At 39.5% G+C, this 18,737-nt stretch overlaps 1 protein-coding gene across 1 annotated transcript in view; it reads left to right on the top strand.

Moving 5' to 3' along the window:
• The first annotated feature begins 53 nt into the window (after positions 1 to 53).
• SESN1 (sestrin 1) overlaps positions 54 to 18,737 on the top strand; it is an 85,110-nt gene continuing 66,426 nt past the window's right edge. The window contains exon 1 of the mRNA XM_056343700.1: positions 54 to 766. Coding sequence (XP_056199675.1) covers positions 485 to 766 — 282 coding nt within the window. The 5' untranslated portion in view covers positions 54 to 484. The remainder of the gene's footprint in view (positions 767 to 18,737) is intronic.

Below are 18,737 nucleotides of genomic sequence, written 5' to 3' on the forward strand. Positions count from 1 at the left end.
TCTAGTTCCTGCCCATTCCTCCCCCTGCCTCCTCCCCCCCCCCGCCCGGCTGAGGGGATCGTCGAGGGTCTGTGGCGGCGCGGCCCGGCCCGGCCCCGGCGGGGAGGGCTGAGGGGGCCGCTCCGCGCCGTGGCGGAGAGGCAGGGCGGGGGCCGTCCCCTTCCCTCCATGCCTGGGGTGGGGAGGAGGAGCCGCTGGCGCCGTGGGGTGGTGGCTGCCCCGATCCCCGCCGGGAGAGGCGAAGCCCCAGCAGCGTTGCTCGCTCGGCAGCCCCGGCGTCGGTGGGCGGCGGTTGGCGGGGGCGCCCGCCGGGGGTGAGGGAGTTCCCGCCCGCCCTGCCCCCCATGCGGCGCAGGCAGCGGTCTCTCCGCCCGCCGCCGCGTTTGTCGTCTTTGTGGGCGGGTTGGCGGCTGCCGGGAGCCCGCCATGGGGCAGCCGCGCCGGGGCTCCTGAGGCGGCGGTGGGGAAGCAGGCGGACGGCCCCATGGAGGAGCGGGAAGGCGAGGTGCGCTGGGACGGGCTGTGCAGCCGCGACGCTGCCACCCGCGCCGCCGCCTTGGATACCATCGGGCAAGCCGTTCTGCGCCGCAGCGAGACCATCGCTCCCGTGGCGGCGGTGCCGCCTGCCCGTGCCGCCGACGGGCTCCTGGTTCCCGCCGCCCGCGACGGGCTGAGCGAGGTGCTGGCCCGCCTGCTCATGCTCTCCAAGCGCTGCCCTTTCCCCGACGTGAGGGAGAAGAGCGAGGCGATCCTCAGCGGGGTGCAGGTAAGCGGGGCAGCCCCACCTTTCGCTGCGGGACGGGGCCGAGAGCCGCAGGGCCGGTCCCACGCAGGGCACCCTCGGCGAAGAAACATTTGGGAAAGCGTTATTAAAAGGTGGGGGAAAAGCGCCAAGTTTCGGAGCGCAATCCGGCAGCGAGGTTTAGCGATGAATGGCTGGAAAAGTGGCTGATCGTCGGGGCATCCCGAAGGAAGTGCTAAAACGACAAACTGTAATGCTCTAGTTTTAGTCTGTATGACCAGTGCTGTGATACTGCCAGTCGGCTTTAATGCAGAAGCGGGAAGGATTTGGGTATTAACGTTTTCGAGGCTGTCAATTAAAAATATAAATCGGTATGGGAAGTTTTTCAGCTTTTAAAAGATATATGAGCTTCAAGGCTATTAAAGCAGAGCCTGTCAAAGTTCCCTTTTTGTTGTTTATTGGTAAACAGTTTCTCAGTTGGAATCTGAGATTCATATTATTTTCTATAGCTCATAGGCAGTCTAACCAGTAGAGGATTGCATTTGCTGACCTTTTATGCTAACAGAAATAAATGTTTCTTTGTACTCTTCCACTGTTACAGTCTAATTATAGTTATTGCGTTGCAGTTCTTTTGCTCACCTAAAGTTTTTGCACAGGTCTTGAAATTCTGATACAGGGCTTGTATCAACGGGCTGAGCAGCACTGTTAAAAATACTACTTGCTGCAGAGTAGGAAAAGGAAATTCAGATTATTCTTTTAATCACAAGTGCATACATAAAACTGCTTGGAGTTAGCTGCCTGATTGCCATTATTATGCTTTTTCTCTCTAAAGTTTAACAGGTTTAATAATTTAATATAGGGGAACCGGGGGGTGGTGGTGTAAAAATACATAAACATTTTATATGTGCACTCAATACACATATATGTATCATATATAAACATTATATTTTATAATAGATATTAAAAATACACATATGTAAGTGTTTTAAAGGAACTTGCATATCGATCTGTTTTTGCTCTGTCCTACTTTGAAGTCGCTCAGATAAATTCTGGGTTCGGATTATTGAACCTGAGAGAGGCTCTGTTTATTTTGTCTAACTCATCAATAGTGTGCAATGTGGTAAATATGGTATTTTATATTTTATACAGTTTGGGCTGTATAAGGCATTTTTCTCTAAGCAGATTTTGTCAGTAGAAGCTATCAATACAACAAATAATCTGTATCAAAGGTTTGACAGTTACTGCTTTTCATTAAAAGCCCAAACCAACAAAATGACGACAAAAAAAACCCAATTTGAATATTCGAGTTGGAAACTTAATCTGGCACCTCTGCATCGGCATCTTCCCTGTTAAAAGTGAGCCCGTTACCAGTGAGAATGATGAGTCACTGAACAGACGGCTAAGGGAAGACTTGCTTTCATCAGGCTCAAGTTATTGGGCTATTCAAAGGCCAAACAGGTGGTAATCATTCACATAAGTCTCTGGAGGACTCCCTTTTAGGTTTTTATGTATGAAGTTACTGCATGTGGAACTATGAGTCGTCTTCAGAAACTTTGTTACTTGCTTTTTTTAAATAGGCCAAAACGATCCGGTGGAAATTAAGTCTGTCTTGATAGAGTGAGTGCAGGTTCACATCCTATGGTTGTAGCTGGCTTGATTAATAAAAAAAATCTGAAAGATATAACAAATGTGAGACCAGTTGTTTACACACAAGCTGCAGTAAAGGTTTAACAACAAACTAAGCAAAATAAAATCAAATACATTAAGCAAATCTTTAAAAGCTGCTTTTGTAACTTTTCTTTTTAGGGAGTAGATCTGAGAGAAAAGTATTCTATATTCTATGACTGTAGAGTGGCAAGTCTAAGTTCTTATGGCTGTACTCATAAATGAAAATTTTTGTTGTAATCTTTGGATCAGCATTTGTGGAAGAAATAATCCAATCCAAGTTTTCGATTTTGGATGCTGCAGACTATTGTCAGGCATGAAATGGTTTTCTGTTGACTTCATGGCCAGGAGGAATTTTATTTAAATATCTGCAATGAAGATGGCAGATAAAGCATAAAGTAAACTATTAAATTAAATATAATTATCCCATAGAACTCATGGCTTTCAGCAGTGATTCTATATGTAGTTTAGTAATATCATAAGAATGTGAAATTCTGTTCAGAACAGTGTCAATACTAAAAGGCTCGTTTGTATTACTTCAGCTCCCTATCTTGGGATATGAAACAATCTTTGAGTCCACAGCAATATGTACTGTTACGCTGTCTTAAGCCTTATTCCCTGTCAAGTTATTAAATGACATAGAGCCAAGGCCAGGAGAGGCAACTGAACTCAAAAGTTCTCCTGGAAACTGGTGCTGCCCTCCTCCTCTCTCTTGTGGGACGGTCTGACTTGGACTAGTAGTCTGCGCCTGGACTGATACTTTTTTCTCCCCTTCCCATGAAATGGAGAATTGTAAAATGTGTTTTCTTCATCTTTCTGCCCTGCATACAGGATAGTCAGTGAGAAAATCAAATATTTGAATTTTCCCTGTGGCCTGATAGCTGTTTCTTTCTTGGGCTAGTGCCCTCTTGTGTGTTGGGGTGATCAACAGATACTTCGGCATGAGCCATCTATACTGCTGGTGTTTTTGCAGCTTTGTGTTTGGAGTGAATTGGTGTAATGCATTATATGGCAGTTGTAAGCTGCAGGCTTGGCAGCAGCCTGTGTGCCAGCATGGCATGCCTCTAAGCCCATTTTTTGTTGTCATCTATTTTTTTTTTTTCCTCTTTCTGGAGAAAAATTTCTCTGAAATATGGTGGAATCCTAAATATGTAACTTTCTTCTTTGCTATTAATAAATAGTATTATTAATGCTATTATTAATAAATAGTATCACCTGTATCAGGATCTATAAAAGTAAATTATTGCTCAATGTAAATTCCTGTTGATTTGACTTATATTCAGGATGAGTTTTTTATTGTAGGCTTTATATATTTCTATGTATAATAATATATATATTTTTGGCCTAAGAATATATCTAATTCTCATTTAGATTAGACAAGGTTTTTTTGGTAGGAATTATTACAAAGACAGTATCTGCAGACCAGCCCCCGTTTTTCTAATTAATACTCTCTTGATTTCGTTAATAAAAGCAAGGTCACTAAAGTAACTTTGACCAAATATATGTATTTTTAAGTATTTTAATGGTATTTCAATTGCAGTGCTTTAACAAAGTGAAAAGAGTTTGAATGTTTGCATATGAAAATATTTTGAGTGGGTTTTGAGATAAAACCCCAAATATATCATAGTTTTTTGATAACTTCTTGCATATGCAGTATTTTGCACATAAGCGTATTGCTTATGACCTAGTAGAACAGCAGGTCATTCCACCTAGTATGCTAGGTGTCTGCACACTGACACAAATATATGGGAAGTGAAAAGCAGTGGAAGGTCTTTAACACATGATTGCTGAAAGTATTCTGCCCAGCCTTAATTAGATCAATCAGATGTATGTGCCTGGACTATAAATAAAAGGTGTATGTCAGTAGCTGGAGAGGAATCATTGGAAGTATGAGATTTGCTAGTTAAAACTCATAACAGTCTAGTATCTTTTGGAAGAGACTGAGCAGAACATATTGCTTTGTATGTAATTTCACAAAAACAGTCTTTTAGATTAACAAAGAGAATACATAGATGGGAGGCAGGTTCTGTAGGAGTGGCAAGATGTTAACCTCTGTAGCATAAAGGATGACAGAACAGCAGAATAAAACCCACAAATGTCAAAAAGTTTAGAATTTGACATGTAAAGCTTGATTGGGAGGGCAAATATAAGGAAGAAAGAAACTGTTCAATCTCTTTGAGATGTAGTGGTAGGAAACACTTTCATTGAAGGGGAAAATTCATAACAAAAAAAGAGCTTTGTTCTCTGTTGATCTCTTCATTGATGTAAGCACAAGAAACATACAGAAAATGGGTATCTGTATGCTGAAGATGCACGTGAAATGCACGAAGATATGTGAACAAAACTGGGACATAATGAGAGTAGCTAAAAGGGCTATTGGAAGAAAGCAAGAAATAAAAGATTCAGAGAGTAATGGATTAAATATAATGGTGAGGTGATTGAAATGTTCTCTGAAATGGTGAATCCAGCCTGTGTAGTTATATAGTGATAAAAGTGTAAATAGTACTCTCCTAGGCCTGGGAGGAGGAGGGTGCCAAAACTGTAGGTTACTTGGATAAGCAACATATTTTCAGTCTGGTAGGGCCTGATGAAATTCAGTCTGAGGTGCTTAAAAAAACCAAATAAACAAGCTGAAGCCATCTCATATAGTGGATAGCAATCTCAAGACAGTGAAGTAGTAGATTAAAAAAGAATAATGGTGTATACCTCTTCAGTATGGGCTAAGAGGAAACCAGTGAATTTTAACTTTAGCTCAAAGAATAAATACTGGAGCAGTGACGAAACACATTTTTAGTGCCTAGAAAAGAAGTTGAGCAACAGCTAAAACAGACTTATCCAGGATAAATAGTTTAAATCCAGTACTGATTTCTGCTTCTGTGATGGAGTAACAGGCCTTGTGGTGCTGTAATGTTAGTATGTTGATGTACTGGCGTCCTCAATATTCACATAATATTTTCATTAATAAGCTAGGGAATTATGATCTAGAAACTGCTGTGCAGTGAGTAAAATTAGCTGGAAAATCATCCCCAGAAGGTAAGCAATGTCAGGTAGCAAGTGCTGGTACAGATTCTACAAGGTCCTGTACAGCATGATCTTGATTAATCAAGTTTTGCACTTTATGAATTGCAGATTACAAGCTGGGAAGGAGGGTAAGAATACTAGAGAGAAGCCATAGAATTTAAAATTATGTTAATGGTTAATGGGAGCTTGTATGATATCTTCTAGACCTCTGATTTTTTGTGAAGAAAGTTTGAAGAAATTGGTGGTGGTATGATCAGCTAAGAAGGAGGCTAAGACAGTATGTTCCCAAATAAATGGGGATGGAGGGGATGAAAAGACTGCTGCAAAAAGAAGGGAAACATGAGCTAGTATGAAACATCAGTTGATCTAAATTCCAGCAAGACTTGAGTTAGACGTTCAGGGGAAAATTTCAAGGATTAGGATAGCAAAGCAGTGGCATAGACTGTTTGGTCACGTTCATCACTAAAATCTTTTCTAAACTGTTCTTAAAGATCAGGCAGGAGTTACATGCTTATTTGATCTCACCCTGGGAAAGGCAGAACATTACTAACTGACGATTTTTCCTTCCAGCCTCTCTTTCTGTGTTTTGTGTTGGTAACTGCTTGGGGGGACACACACTCTCTTAAGTGCTTTCCCTTTGATCTCCAAGACCATATTTACCAGTTACATAGCACTGGAATTTGTGGTCTGGAAAGCAGCAGGTGGGCTTGCAAGGACTTGGAACACCTCCTTGTTTTCTTAGGTCTGTTGTTCTAGTGGATAAATCTAACAGAACCCCGTAGTTTGCAGAGGGCTCTATGGCATCTAACAAGAGGGGTCACGGCAGCAACATACTATCTATATCCTCTTGTATTATAACCTTCAGGCACTGTCTGTGACCTAGGCTTGTGCGGCAGTGGATATGGAAGGGAGTACCCTTACCTTTCCAAATCCTGGCAAAATACTTGTATGGATTTAAATTAAATGAGCATCCAGAAAGGATGGGAAGACTTCCAGTCACAGCCAGAGCAGGCATCCTGTCCTCTTCCTCCGCCACAGCGTGTGGGACAAAAAGCCTCTGCCAGGAGAGGAGGTAGTAGTTCCCCTGTGTATGTCCATAAAGGATAAAGTAAGAGTTACTTTTCTGTTTCATTGCTAAATTTTTCTCACAGTAGAGTTCACTATCTCTTTGCTTTGTGTATGTGCCACGTCTGAGTTCTGTGGTGCCTGCTTGTTAAGAGTAATAGGAGTGAAACTCAAATATGCTCCTTGCTCTCAAATGGTTTATCCTGATGACTGGTGTTACAGGAGACTGGCTAACTTTCCAAATCTTTAATCTGCGTTTGGTGTAATCTTTGATAAATGATTTCATAACTTTGTCTTCAGTCTTTAGCCTTTCTGCACAACAGAAGTAACTTTAGTGAACTTTGAAGTCTCTAGCTAGGCACGTCTGTTAGGTTGTGGGATATTTTTTTTTTTCTTGTTCAAGTTAATTTGACTGTGGCCTATTGCATGATAGTGATGTTGTCCTGTGATGCTTACTGTTGGTCAGTCACCATGGAAAGGTGTCTCAGATGAAACTTGCAGTCTGTTCAAGTCTACGAATTTAAATATAGTATCCTTACTGCTGGTGGTGAATCTAATCCTTCTGGAAGCTGACTAGTCTCCTTGTAAATGCCAGTTTCCAAATGGCTTTGTTTCCCATAGTACTCTTATGTACAGTGAATGAAAACATAGTTTTTTGTGAGTTCAGAGCAGAAGTATGTTGTGACTCTTCCAGCCATTAGGTGGAATGGGTTTAATTATGTATTGTAGGGTGCTGCCTTCAGAAGTCACGTCACTGCGAGATTGCTAGTTTAGGAAACACTTGTCTGTTAGGGTTACTTTTATGGTGTTCAGATACTCTTGCTCTTCTCAATATCGGGAGAGATACTGAAGTAATGACATGCTGTACTTAAATGATTAGGCTTATTTACAGCTTCTGCTAGCCTGCAAAAAGAACTGTACCTCTGCAGTATTTACTGTAAACATGTTCTGATGATGAGTCTGTATCATATGTATGTGGCGAGGTTGGCTGGAGAAGTTAAGGGAGAAGACTTAATCTTGACGTGCCAGGGAATGTTCTAAGCAGGAGTGTGAACATATTTTTTTAAAAACTTAAATTGTCAATAGTCCTTAGATTGCCTTATCTGACTCCTCCCTCCTTCAGCCTACTTGCCTCCTTTCTAAAGGCTTCAGTCTGTTTTAGGAGAGACAAAGGAAAATTTTCTTTTGTTGAACTTGTCAACTACAGAATTGACTGACCCTGAGAATGTCTTTGGTTGGAATAAAGAACTGCTTGAAAACAGTGGAGGTTCTCAAAGTGATGTAAAATAGGGTATCTGGGTCACTTCTAATGCTGTTTCTATGTTTGGAGCCTTTCCATAGTTTTCCATGCTAGCTGTATGCCATTCTTCTTGTATGGAAATGAGCTTTGCTTAGTCAACTTTTTCTTATAATTGTTTGGGATAACTTGATCTGTAAACTTATGGGTTTATGTGGTTCTGCTGAATTGATTTTCAGGACATTGTAACTAGACTTTTTATTTTCAAAAGAAGTCAAGAGTGAAGCACACATTTGATAATATTGGCTTGGTTGCTTTTTTTTTTTTGGCTGCTTTGACATGCTTTAAGCTGAAGAAATCAAACACTAACATTTCCTCATCTCTTATTTACTAATGTGGTAAGCAACTGTAGGGTGTGCATTGGTGGCTTATATATATATATATATATAAAGACTCATTTCCTGATTTTTTTTTTTTTCATGGAAGTTAGTATCTAGAGATCTATAGAAACCAGAAATGCTTCAACTTGAATGCATTTTGTAAATAACAGCATCTGTTGTTCTGATCTAGCAGTTGCTAAGTCATGAGCTCTGTTCTAGAATTACCTCTAGAAACAGGTAATTCTAAAAGTTGGCCATTCTTTTAACTCATAGCTGGAGACTGTTCTTTCCAGTCTACAGTCATGTATTCTAGTGTCAACTTAGTCCTTTATCTTAAATTATTTTTTTCACTCTGATACTAATGGTGTATGGGTAGCAGTGATCCTCTCTACACTGATTTTGCTAAAATTCTGCTCTACTTTCAGTTGCCAAAAATCTACTTCTGTGTTCTTTTTTAAAAAAAAAAATCTTGGTTTTCCCATTTAGTATGTAAATAACTGTCTTCGTTTTGGGATGTTGGTATGTATCTGGATGCTTTTTGCTTACATACAGAGAAATTTTATGCATCTTGATGAGGTGTTCAAATGAAGTGAAAAGCACAGAATTTGGAAGGTTTTAGAAATCAGCGTATGATATGCAAGGTATTAAGTAAAAAAATAATGTATGGACTCCTAGGTTATGTAAAATAATATATCTTCCATTAGCTTGACCAAAGTACATTGTTTAAAAGAAAATTACATTGTCTCACTGTAACAAGCGCAAAGTGAATGTTGAAGAAATGCTTGCTGTTTTGTCATCTTACACTTTTTCTTCAGGTCAGGGTTTCTCCTTTTAAAATAAACATAGTGGAAAAGTACTGAATATACCATTGTGGGACAGAAAAATTGTTTTGAAAGCTTGAGTATATTTTCCTGTGGATACTGAGTGTTTAAATTTCCAAAAATATGGTTTGCTGTCAGTATGGTTTTCTATTCTGGTAAGTTGTTTACAGTTTAAGGGGGTGGGGACGCTTAGCTCTCCCTCCAGAAATCAAGTGAAACATGGAAATCTTCACTTGGATCTACATACATGAATTAAATCCAAACAGTTAAGTGGTGGCTTTTCTCTTGTTTATGACTTTCTTGATGTTTCCAATTACTTTGACTTTTTTTTTTCTTTGTTTTCTTCCAGAAAGCTTAGGTCAGATTGCTGCCAAGAGTTGGGTTGGAAGGGTGAACTGGTTTAGTTCTATTTAAACCTAGTAAACCATTAACCATTTTCCTTACTCCAGCTTTATGTAGAAACCAAACTTGTTCTTTCAAGTCATTTTGGGTCAAAAGTGTCACCCAGGGTTGTGTACTAGTGCTGAATATTACCCCAGAATACATTGGGCTAGTATTATTTTTAAAATAGAGGTGTTGCTAGAATGCATGCTGCTACTTACGTCATGTAATCTGATATAAGCCGCCTATGCAACTACAAGAACCTACTTTCAATCAAGGCATTGTGCTAAAGGAAAGCACAGTGCTTCTGAAAACGTGGTTGTTTTTTACTGTAAATTGATTAGAAATTGTACCTTTTCTTCACTTTTCCATGCTTTCTGGTCAGTAATAAGATTTTTCTCAGTTGCAGGTCTTCTCTGGCACGTCCGTTTTCTACCTAAATATGTGACTGGCTCTGTGAGCCTGAGTTTTGAGCCTTGAGGTGTAACAACCTCTTAGTTAATTTTTTTTTCCCTTGGATATTCTTGCTTGCTATTGAATTGGTTTAAAAGTTATTATTGTGGAATAGGTATTTTAGTTAAGAATTCCTTAACTCCTAGAGAATAAACATGGAATAGTATGATAGTTGTTCAAAGGAGGAACAAACTTGAAAATGGAAACTTATTTAAAGCTCTGAAGCCTTTCCTGTGTGCTTTTTGGATTTTTTTTGAAGGAGGGAGAGTAACCTTTTTTCTGAAGATTGTTTTGTGTTACAGCTTGTTGCTGAGCCTCTTCTGTTCCTGGTGTTTTGGTGCAACAAAACTTTTAGCTTTAAAATGCAGCCTGTTTGCCAACAGTGCATTCCATTGAGATTAAACTGTTTGTTTGGATTTTCCATTTATTTAAATTTTAGTTCTAATCTACATTTGCACTGATTTCCATGTAGAAGTAAGACTGAAATGAGGAAATTTTTTTTCTCAAACTTTCTATTTCTCTGAATTTTAAGTTAATGCTGAGTGCAGATATGCCCATTTAACAGTACTAAATAATTGGCAGCTGTCATGCATGTAACTTTCTGGAGCCCATCATGTTACGAAGGTAAGTCTTTACTAGGACAAAACTGCTTTTAGTATTTGCCCTAACTTCATATGTGTCCATTCTGTCCTTCCAGCTTGTGTTGCAGAAAAGGTTTTGGAAGCATTTTAACTTCACTGAGATTACTTTTTTTTTAAAGAGGTATGTTTATAACAGCAGCATGTATTTACCTAGCAATTAATGGATAAATAGCATTCTATAAAAGAAGTTTAATTCTGACATTTTTGTTGCTACTATTCTGTTTCAGGATGTAGGAAAAGAAGCCAAATGGAAATGTTTTTGTCTGGCTTTTAGAAGACATTGTTATCTTGGCTTCTGGTGTTCTGCTTTTCTAGCTTCAGAACGTGGCAACTCTGCTTGGCTGAAATTGTGTGGAATCTGTTGGAAGAAGAGTATGTGTAAATTGGGAAGGTCAAATGTTGCTTCTCTTTCTTTCATTACTTGGTGTTAGGCCTTTCTGTTAAGGATTCAAGTTTTTGGGTAAGATTTCACTAGGAATGAAAGCTGTGTTTACTGTTTGTGTTGCACAATGTAAAATATCTTGAAATTTTAGATTCTAAAGGTTGACTCTTTATAGTTCATGCATTAAGTGAATAGCTGATACTGAAGCATAGACTATTTGTGGGTTTTCTACTTTTTCATTAACTAGTATGTTTGCTCACACTGGTGAAAGTGTTGGGGGAAATGCAGTTGTCATACACTCTGAATTCAGTGTGCAAATCATTACTCCTAAGGGCAGTGGAAAATATGGCTGCTTCATAGGGCTTTGAGTGAAAAATTATTTTTATAGTAATAGGCTGTGGTGTGCTTCCCATGTATGTGGTTTGCACCTATGTTTGTCCTCTCTGAGCCAGAGGCCTGCATTAGAGGGTTCAGCAGTGCAGTATGTCTCACAGATTTGCAGGTTTTGGGGGGAAGTACAGTTCCTATATCCTCTGGGGTAGGGTAGCCACATGGCTCAAAAGGAGTTCCTGGTAGTAATAAATCTTCATGCATGTGCTTAAAAACATGCTATGACAATTGAGATTCTTCTAAACATTTCACGTGGAAGCTGAATGACTTGCTGTTCCCTCAAAAAAATAGTTGCTAAAAAATACTTGGGAAGATGTCCTGAGGTTAAAAAAACTGAAGCACTTAACATCTGAATTTATTCTTTGTAAATATCATCTTTTAAACCTGTTCTTGATAGGGTTGAGAAACAGGATTTTTCTAGATGTACACCCACTAATTGTCTGTTTAACGATGACTTCAGAATTAAACATGTCTTCTGAGATATAATACCAGATTTTATGTAGGGGGCAGACCAGTTGGAAGAATTGTTGAGTCTTAAGAAGTAACTTACATATGAAGCAAGGCAAGAAGTCCTTTCTTCTGGTCAGTGTGTTCACTCAAGAAGGAAAGATTCTTGGACTTCAATTTTTAATATTGATAGATTTCTAAATGGATCTGTAGTGACATGTAAGTCAGTAACAGTGTTGTTTAATTAAACAGAAATGGCATTAAGGTCAAATACTGGTCAAAAATACAATTTTTTTTCCTCAGAAAACTTAAAGTAAATTTTTCATTTACAGTTAATATTAACTGTAGAGTCACATGACTATGGAGGAAAAATTGGGGACAAAATAGACCTTTGAAGTGGACTGTTCAGTCTGTATCCCAGAAAGAAGACTTGGAACTTTTTTGTGTCAGTTCAAATAGTCATTTCATCTCAGTTCAGCTAATCAGAAATTTCTGAGAGACCTTGCAAATGCTTACTATACAGCCTGAGAAGCTTTCTCTGAAGGTTCTGTCCTGTGTGATGAAGTCTGGTCTGTATGTGGAGATTCTATAGCAGTAATACTTTGCATTGCTTATTTCCTATTTGCGCACTGAAGTTGGCAGGAAGATGCCTCAGTTGGGAGATCAAGTGGGCCATATGCCAGAGTGGTAATCTGATGGTGACCTTCACTGTGTGTTTTCCCAGTCTCTTGTGCAGTAGCAGTCCAGCCAAAGCAGAAATCTGGCCATTGCTGGTACTTGGCATTGTCTGGAATGGCTTAAAATTTGTCTTGGTACAGTTGCTAAATAGCTTGTTATTGTGAAGGGATGGGCTAGAGAGAAAGATACTCTTTCTTCTGGGTTACTACAAAATATTTTCTAGATTTGCCAAGTAAATATGCTGTGAGTTAGCCCCTTGGATGTAACAGTCTCACCTTGGCTGCGCTAGTGCTGAACTGACTGGAATTATGTAGGGTTGGACATAGGATTTCATAGTGGTCTTTCTTTTACCTTTCTGTTTACAGCTGGACGAATTTGCAACAGAGACAGATCCTCTGTCACTTGCTGATGGTGAAAGTAGTTAATCTGATGCCAGTTCTGTTAGGACGCTAAATGGGTATGCTATCATTTTTCCAAAATACTATGTGCTTAAATTATATTACAAAAAACTTTTTTCTTTATACGTAGTTGATCTAGGCAGCTGTAAGGAGATACCTTCTTGATTCTGTAACAGAAAAACATATAAATCTGTATCATCTTGAGTGTTACTATAAATTCAGCAGAAAAATTAATACTAATCTTTAAATATTTGCTGTATATGATTCTTGAATATTTGTTTACAAATAACAGAGTAGACAATTCAACTAGGTAGGACTTGTAAAAAAACGCAGAGTTCCTTTGTTGTCCAATATTTCCAAGAAACGTAAATGGAAATCAAACTGGAAAGAGCATATGCTGTAAGTTGTTATTAAGTATATACAATATAGTAAGAGGCAGGCAATTTAATGAAGAACTAACTATGTTCTTAAGGCAAGCATTATTTATTTAATTTTGAAATAGCATGGAGGGATTTTTACGAGGGATAAAATCATGCAGAATAACTTCTTCTGTAAGTAACAGAAGGCATGGATAGTATCATTTAATGGCCCCATTTGAGACATGATTCCTTTATCTGGTACAACAGTAGATTCTGATGTTCACTGAAATCAAGGACTCAGTCTCTTAGAGATTAAGACAGTCTTAATGTGGGTAATAGAATTTGTAAGCTATCTTATGTTTAAAATGAGTGATTCCTCTTATGTAGTTTGTGCTTTTGAATACTGAGCTCTGTTTGGGAAGTATTGAACCCTGAGACTTTGAGATGGCAAGGGGAAGCTTGTTCCTAAGAAGTTACTGGAATTCTTAACGATTCTGAAGGTTAGAATGAATGAGGAATTGAACCAGCATGCTGTATAATATTCTGCTGCAACAATCTGATTATTTTAAGCAAACAGAGAAGAGAAATGGCTATTATGTCTGGCAGTTGGTTTCCTTCACTTAATTAGATAGGATAATGACTCTGTCTTTACAAGAGTATGGTCTGAGTTGGAAATCCAGAGCCATTTGCAGGAGAGAATCCTATATAGGATATTGAAGCAAATTATAAAGCTTTAGAAATGTCTTATAACAATCTTTTTTGTTTCTCTTGTAGTAGAAATAAGTCTAGGAAATATGTGGGACAGGTTATTTAACAAAACATGGATAAAAAATGGGTTGTGTCCGTCCCCTGTCCGTCCATTCACTCCCCCTTGGCTCTGTATTTGTATTGGTTTTCCATGGCAAGGTTTTGGTAACAGGGGGTTACAGGGGTGGCTTCTGTGAGAAGCTGCTAGAAGCTTCCCCCATGTATGACAGGGCCAATGACAGCTGGCTCTGAGATGGACCCGCTGCTGGCCGAGGCCATCAGCAGCAGTGATAGCACCTCTAGGACAGTGTATTTAATGACAGTATGTATTAAAAAGACAGTATGTAGTACTGGGCAACACTAGCAGCAGTCAGAAGAGAGGAGTGAGAATATGTGAGAGCAGCAACAGGGTCAGTGAAGGAGGAGGTGCTCCAGGCACCAGCCCATGGTGAAGCCTGAGGCAGGCAGGCTGTCCCCCTGCAGCCCATGGAGTGGAACGCTGGAGCAGATCTCCACCTGCAGCCTGTAAAGAACCCCATGATGGAGCAGGTGGATGCCCAAAGGAGGGTGTGACCCGGTGGGGGACTCATGCTGGAGCAGTCTGTACCTGAAGGACTGAATCCCCTGGAAGGGACTCATGCTGGAACAGTTTGTGAAGAACTGCAGCCCATGAGAAGGACTCACACTGGAGAAATTAATGGAGAACTGCCTCTCGATGGAGGGACCCCACACTGGAGCAGAGGAAGAGTGTGAGGAGCCTCCCCCTGAGAGGGAAATAATGGCAGAGACAGCTGTGATGAACTGACCACAGCCCCTGTTCCCCACCCCCCTGTGATGCTCTGGAGAAGGAAGAGAATTCAGGAGTGAAGTTGAGCCTGGGAAGAAGGGAGGAGTGGGGGGAAGGTGTTTTAAGATTTAGGTTTTATTTATCATTATCCTACTCTGCTTTGAATGGTAAGAAATTAAGTTCTGCAAATTGAGTCTGTTTTGCCCATGACAGTAATTGGTGAGTGGTCTCCCTGTCCTTATCTTGACCCATGAGCCTTTCATTATATTTTCTCTCCCCTGTCCTGCTGAGGAGGGGAGTGATGGAGCGGCTTTAGTGGGCATCTAGTGTCAAGCCACCACCATATTTCTACTAGTTTGGTGTGTTTTTAGAAAGTGAAGTTTAGAGTTTGCTTGGTTGTTTTGAAGATGACTGGTGTATCCAAATAAAAATTTTTTTGTGCAAGTGTACTGCTTTTGACAAAGTGCTTTCAAGAGGAAGGCTTCTTCAGTAACAAGTGAAAATCCCATGAAGAGTAGAAAGAAAAATAGGCTTAGAATAGCCAAAAACTATGTGCATGAGGGTCTCTCATCTCAGTCTGTGCTTTGCCCCTCTCAGATCAGTGACTTGAGAGGGCAGTTTGAAGAGACAAAGTAGATCTTTTCAAGCAGTAGAAATTGTGCATTTTCTTTAAAGAACTAAGTATCTTAGAACACTTGCCTTGGATGTATGAGTATCCCATTCAAGCATGAGTGGGATCTGGACTGAACTAGAATTTGAAACCTGGTCTGACTCATCTCAAATAAGAGACCTGACTTGGTCCCTGGAGGTTTTGTTTACTGACAGGATGTCAGATGGAGAAATAAGTACCCGAGGCCTTAAAACTTCCTCAAGTTAGGAAAAAATAGCAGTTGTCCAGCTGCTGTGAAATTAATTTGTCTCAGTGCAAAAGTGCTTATATTACAGCCAAAGTGGTGACGAAATTTCTAGGGCCCTCTGAGGTAGGGTGAAGGATTTTACCCAACTAAGTAGTTGTAATACAGTTTTTGGATTAATGAGGTGAGCTGAGCAAGGATTTTGATGAAGATTTGAACACGCTAAAATTAATTTTGCCAATCAAGATGTTTACTATTTATCTCCTGTGTCTTTTTAGAACACTTCTAAATATGTTAAATTCAGAAACCTAGGATGAAGTACATACAAATATGGTTTGTTTATAAAGTTCAGCTACTGGGATCTTTTTTTGGAGAGGGGAAAATAATAAATTATATTGTGCTACAGAAATAGGTCAGAATTTTTTTTATACCACAAGGGCAAAAAGATTTTTCTTTATTCAGATGAGGTTTGTATCCCTATATCCCTTATTATCCTTATTATGATTTTAAACAAATCTGTTTAATTAAAGATTGTTGTGGATGGCTTCTCCTCCCCCCCCCCCCCCCCCCAAGAACTGGAGTATTTTTTGTCTTAGCAATAGTGTTTTGGCCATTTACTGTCACATTTGCAGTGTTTATGAGGGTAGTTACGTTATTGCCATCTGATGATCAAAGAATTATGGATGAAAAATAATTGGCAGGTATTTAATCAAAAATGTGTACAACAGCCAATTTTGACATTATCCTGAAAAAAATTCACAACTGCTTAATGAATTAACAAGACTGCTCATGTGTGGTACAGTGAAGCATACATGTGTTTGCGGGACTGAAGCTGTGTGCTGATTGGTCTGTCCAAAAGCATCTTGATACCTTGCTGCAGGATTCTATTTCAAAGCAGCATTAGTACTTCCTTTTATAATGAACAATTTTGTATTTCCTCCTACAGGTTTCAGGTTTCCTGGACCTTGTGTGGCCTTAAGGTTTGTGATCACTGTGCCAAGCTGACAGTCACAGTCGTCTCTTAATCTGAGAAGTTACATCGTGAATAGAGAGGTGTAGGAAGAGATTTTGGATATGCCAGATCAAGCCCAGAAGAACACTATATTTGTGTGGTGGTGTACCTTTTAGCAGGTCCTAGGATGTTAAGTGTAATATATAAATGCAGCTGCAGTGTTTTTAGGATCAAATTGGCTCACTGATTGTGGGCTACCAGGTGTGCCAGTTACCATAGCAATAAATAGATAAAGCCTGTGCCAGTGCTTACAGTTATATTAGGTTAAGGATATTCTTGCTCACTTGAGCATGCTTCATAGCATTCTACATGGGAAGGGTTTAATAGCAGGTAGCAGTCTTGAGACGACAAGCAGTTCAGCTCTGCTAGGCTTCTTGGAGACAGGAATAGTAGTTTTTTAGATCTCTAGCTGTACTGGAGCAAACAGTCTTCTTTGGATAGTACCCATATCGTTTTGTTTCTTACACAGGTTTGTTTTAATGTGTAGGTCATCTAAATTAACTGAAGGTGATGCACCCACTGCAGAAAAGTTGTAATGAATTTGAAGGAACACTTGGGGGAGACTTCATGTCTCATGTTTTATTTCCATTTGTTGATTTGTTTGAAGTAACATCACTGCAAATTGAAATGTATAATTCTAAAACTCCTGAAAAATGAAACTTTTGTCCTTAACTTACTGTCCTGAAACTTACTATTTTTGGTTACAGAATAGTAACCTGAAAGCTTCTTGAGATGGGGCATGTTTTTAGGTATTTTTTGTTGGTGATGATATCTTACTAGTTTTCTTCAAAAATTAGTAACTGAGTGACTTTTCTACCTAGGTATGAAAGTTGTGGGGAAGGGAGAAGAGGCATATGCATGAATAAGTTTGTAGGTGGACCAGAGCACTGTAGCACTTCATGTATTAGTTATGAATGCTTACCACTATACTCAAGTTGCATGCCTATTTCTATTTTAATTACTGATTTTTCAGTATCTCAGTTTTATAAGGAATTTATCTTCAACTGAAGCTTCCCAGATTTGATCTCTGCGGTGTTAATCAAGACTTTGCACAGATATGTCTTTAAAAAACAAAAATGAAAGTATGCACATACAGCAAGAATTCATCCCTTCTAAACACTGGATTATGCATTCCCACCTATTAGGAAAAAAACCCAACAAACCAGCAACAAAAAACCCTACCAAACTATAGTGATGTTTTAACAATTGAGACAAGTGGGGTCAAAAAGCCAAGGTTTGTGAAGGAAAGTAGTCTTCTGCAGTATGTATGATGATGTCTTCTGTTGCTGACCATGGTGTAGACTTTGCCCAGTCTTATCAGAAAATACTGAAATAGGTACTAGCAGAAAATAACAGCCATAATCAGTCTGTTTTCTTTTTCTGAAGGATCTAGCAAAACAGGGAAATGAAATTGTCAGAGAACTTCGGTGAATAACTGCTAACTTTATTTATGAGCTTAACAATAAAGAATTTTAAATTAGCATATGGCAGCTAACTAATCTTCTAAGTTGAAGATCACAAAAGAGTAGATTCTAGCTGGGAGGAGAGGGCTGTGACATTTCATGTTTTGGAATTTTTTAGCTCATATTAAACAAAATCAGTGAATGTGTTTAAGCTACCTCTAGAATAAAATCAATTTTTCTGCTGAACTGTATTATCTGTAAAGCAAAATCACGTGTTGCTGTTAGCTACTTTTTTGCTTTATTACAAACAGAGTAAAACTACTGCATTTTCCAGGCTGAAAAAATCTATTTAAATACTGTTAATTGTACGCCATTACGATAGTGGAAAAGATAATTCTTTGTCACTGGCAGCCCATGCTTGCTAGAAGAAACTAGATTATTTGCTCTGTGGCTGTGACCCATGACAAAGGACTTGCTCAGGCGTGCTAAAAGGGACCCTGCATGGTGAAACTTTGTGGCTGCTGCGTTGCATTTTAGCTTCTCTCCTGCTGTATGACTTGATGGCAGGGCCTTCTCCAGCTGAAAGGGCGCTCTCCTTCCTTACCTCTGGCTGTAGCAAGGACCCAGCAGAGTGTATCCCCAAAGTTTTACTAGCAGGCTAGAATGCATCAGGACATAGGTGGTCTATCTAATTAAAGACGAAGGGGAGGGGGGCGGGCGGGGAAGTCTTGGAGCTTGTAGCCTCTTAGATGAAAATACTCATCAAATTGTTTCAATTCAGACCAGATATTAGGAATAAATTCTTTCTGTGAAGGTGGTGAGACACTGGAACAAGTTTCCCAGAGAAGCTGTGGATGCCCCATCCCTGGAAGTG

Source organism: Falco biarmicus, chromosome 6 (genome assembly GCF_023638135.1).
Source record: "Falco biarmicus isolate bFalBia1 chromosome 6, bFalBia1.pri, whole genome shotgun sequence".
Lineage (NCBI taxonomy): Eukaryota > Metazoa > Chordata > Aves > Falconiformes > Falconidae > Falco > Falco biarmicus.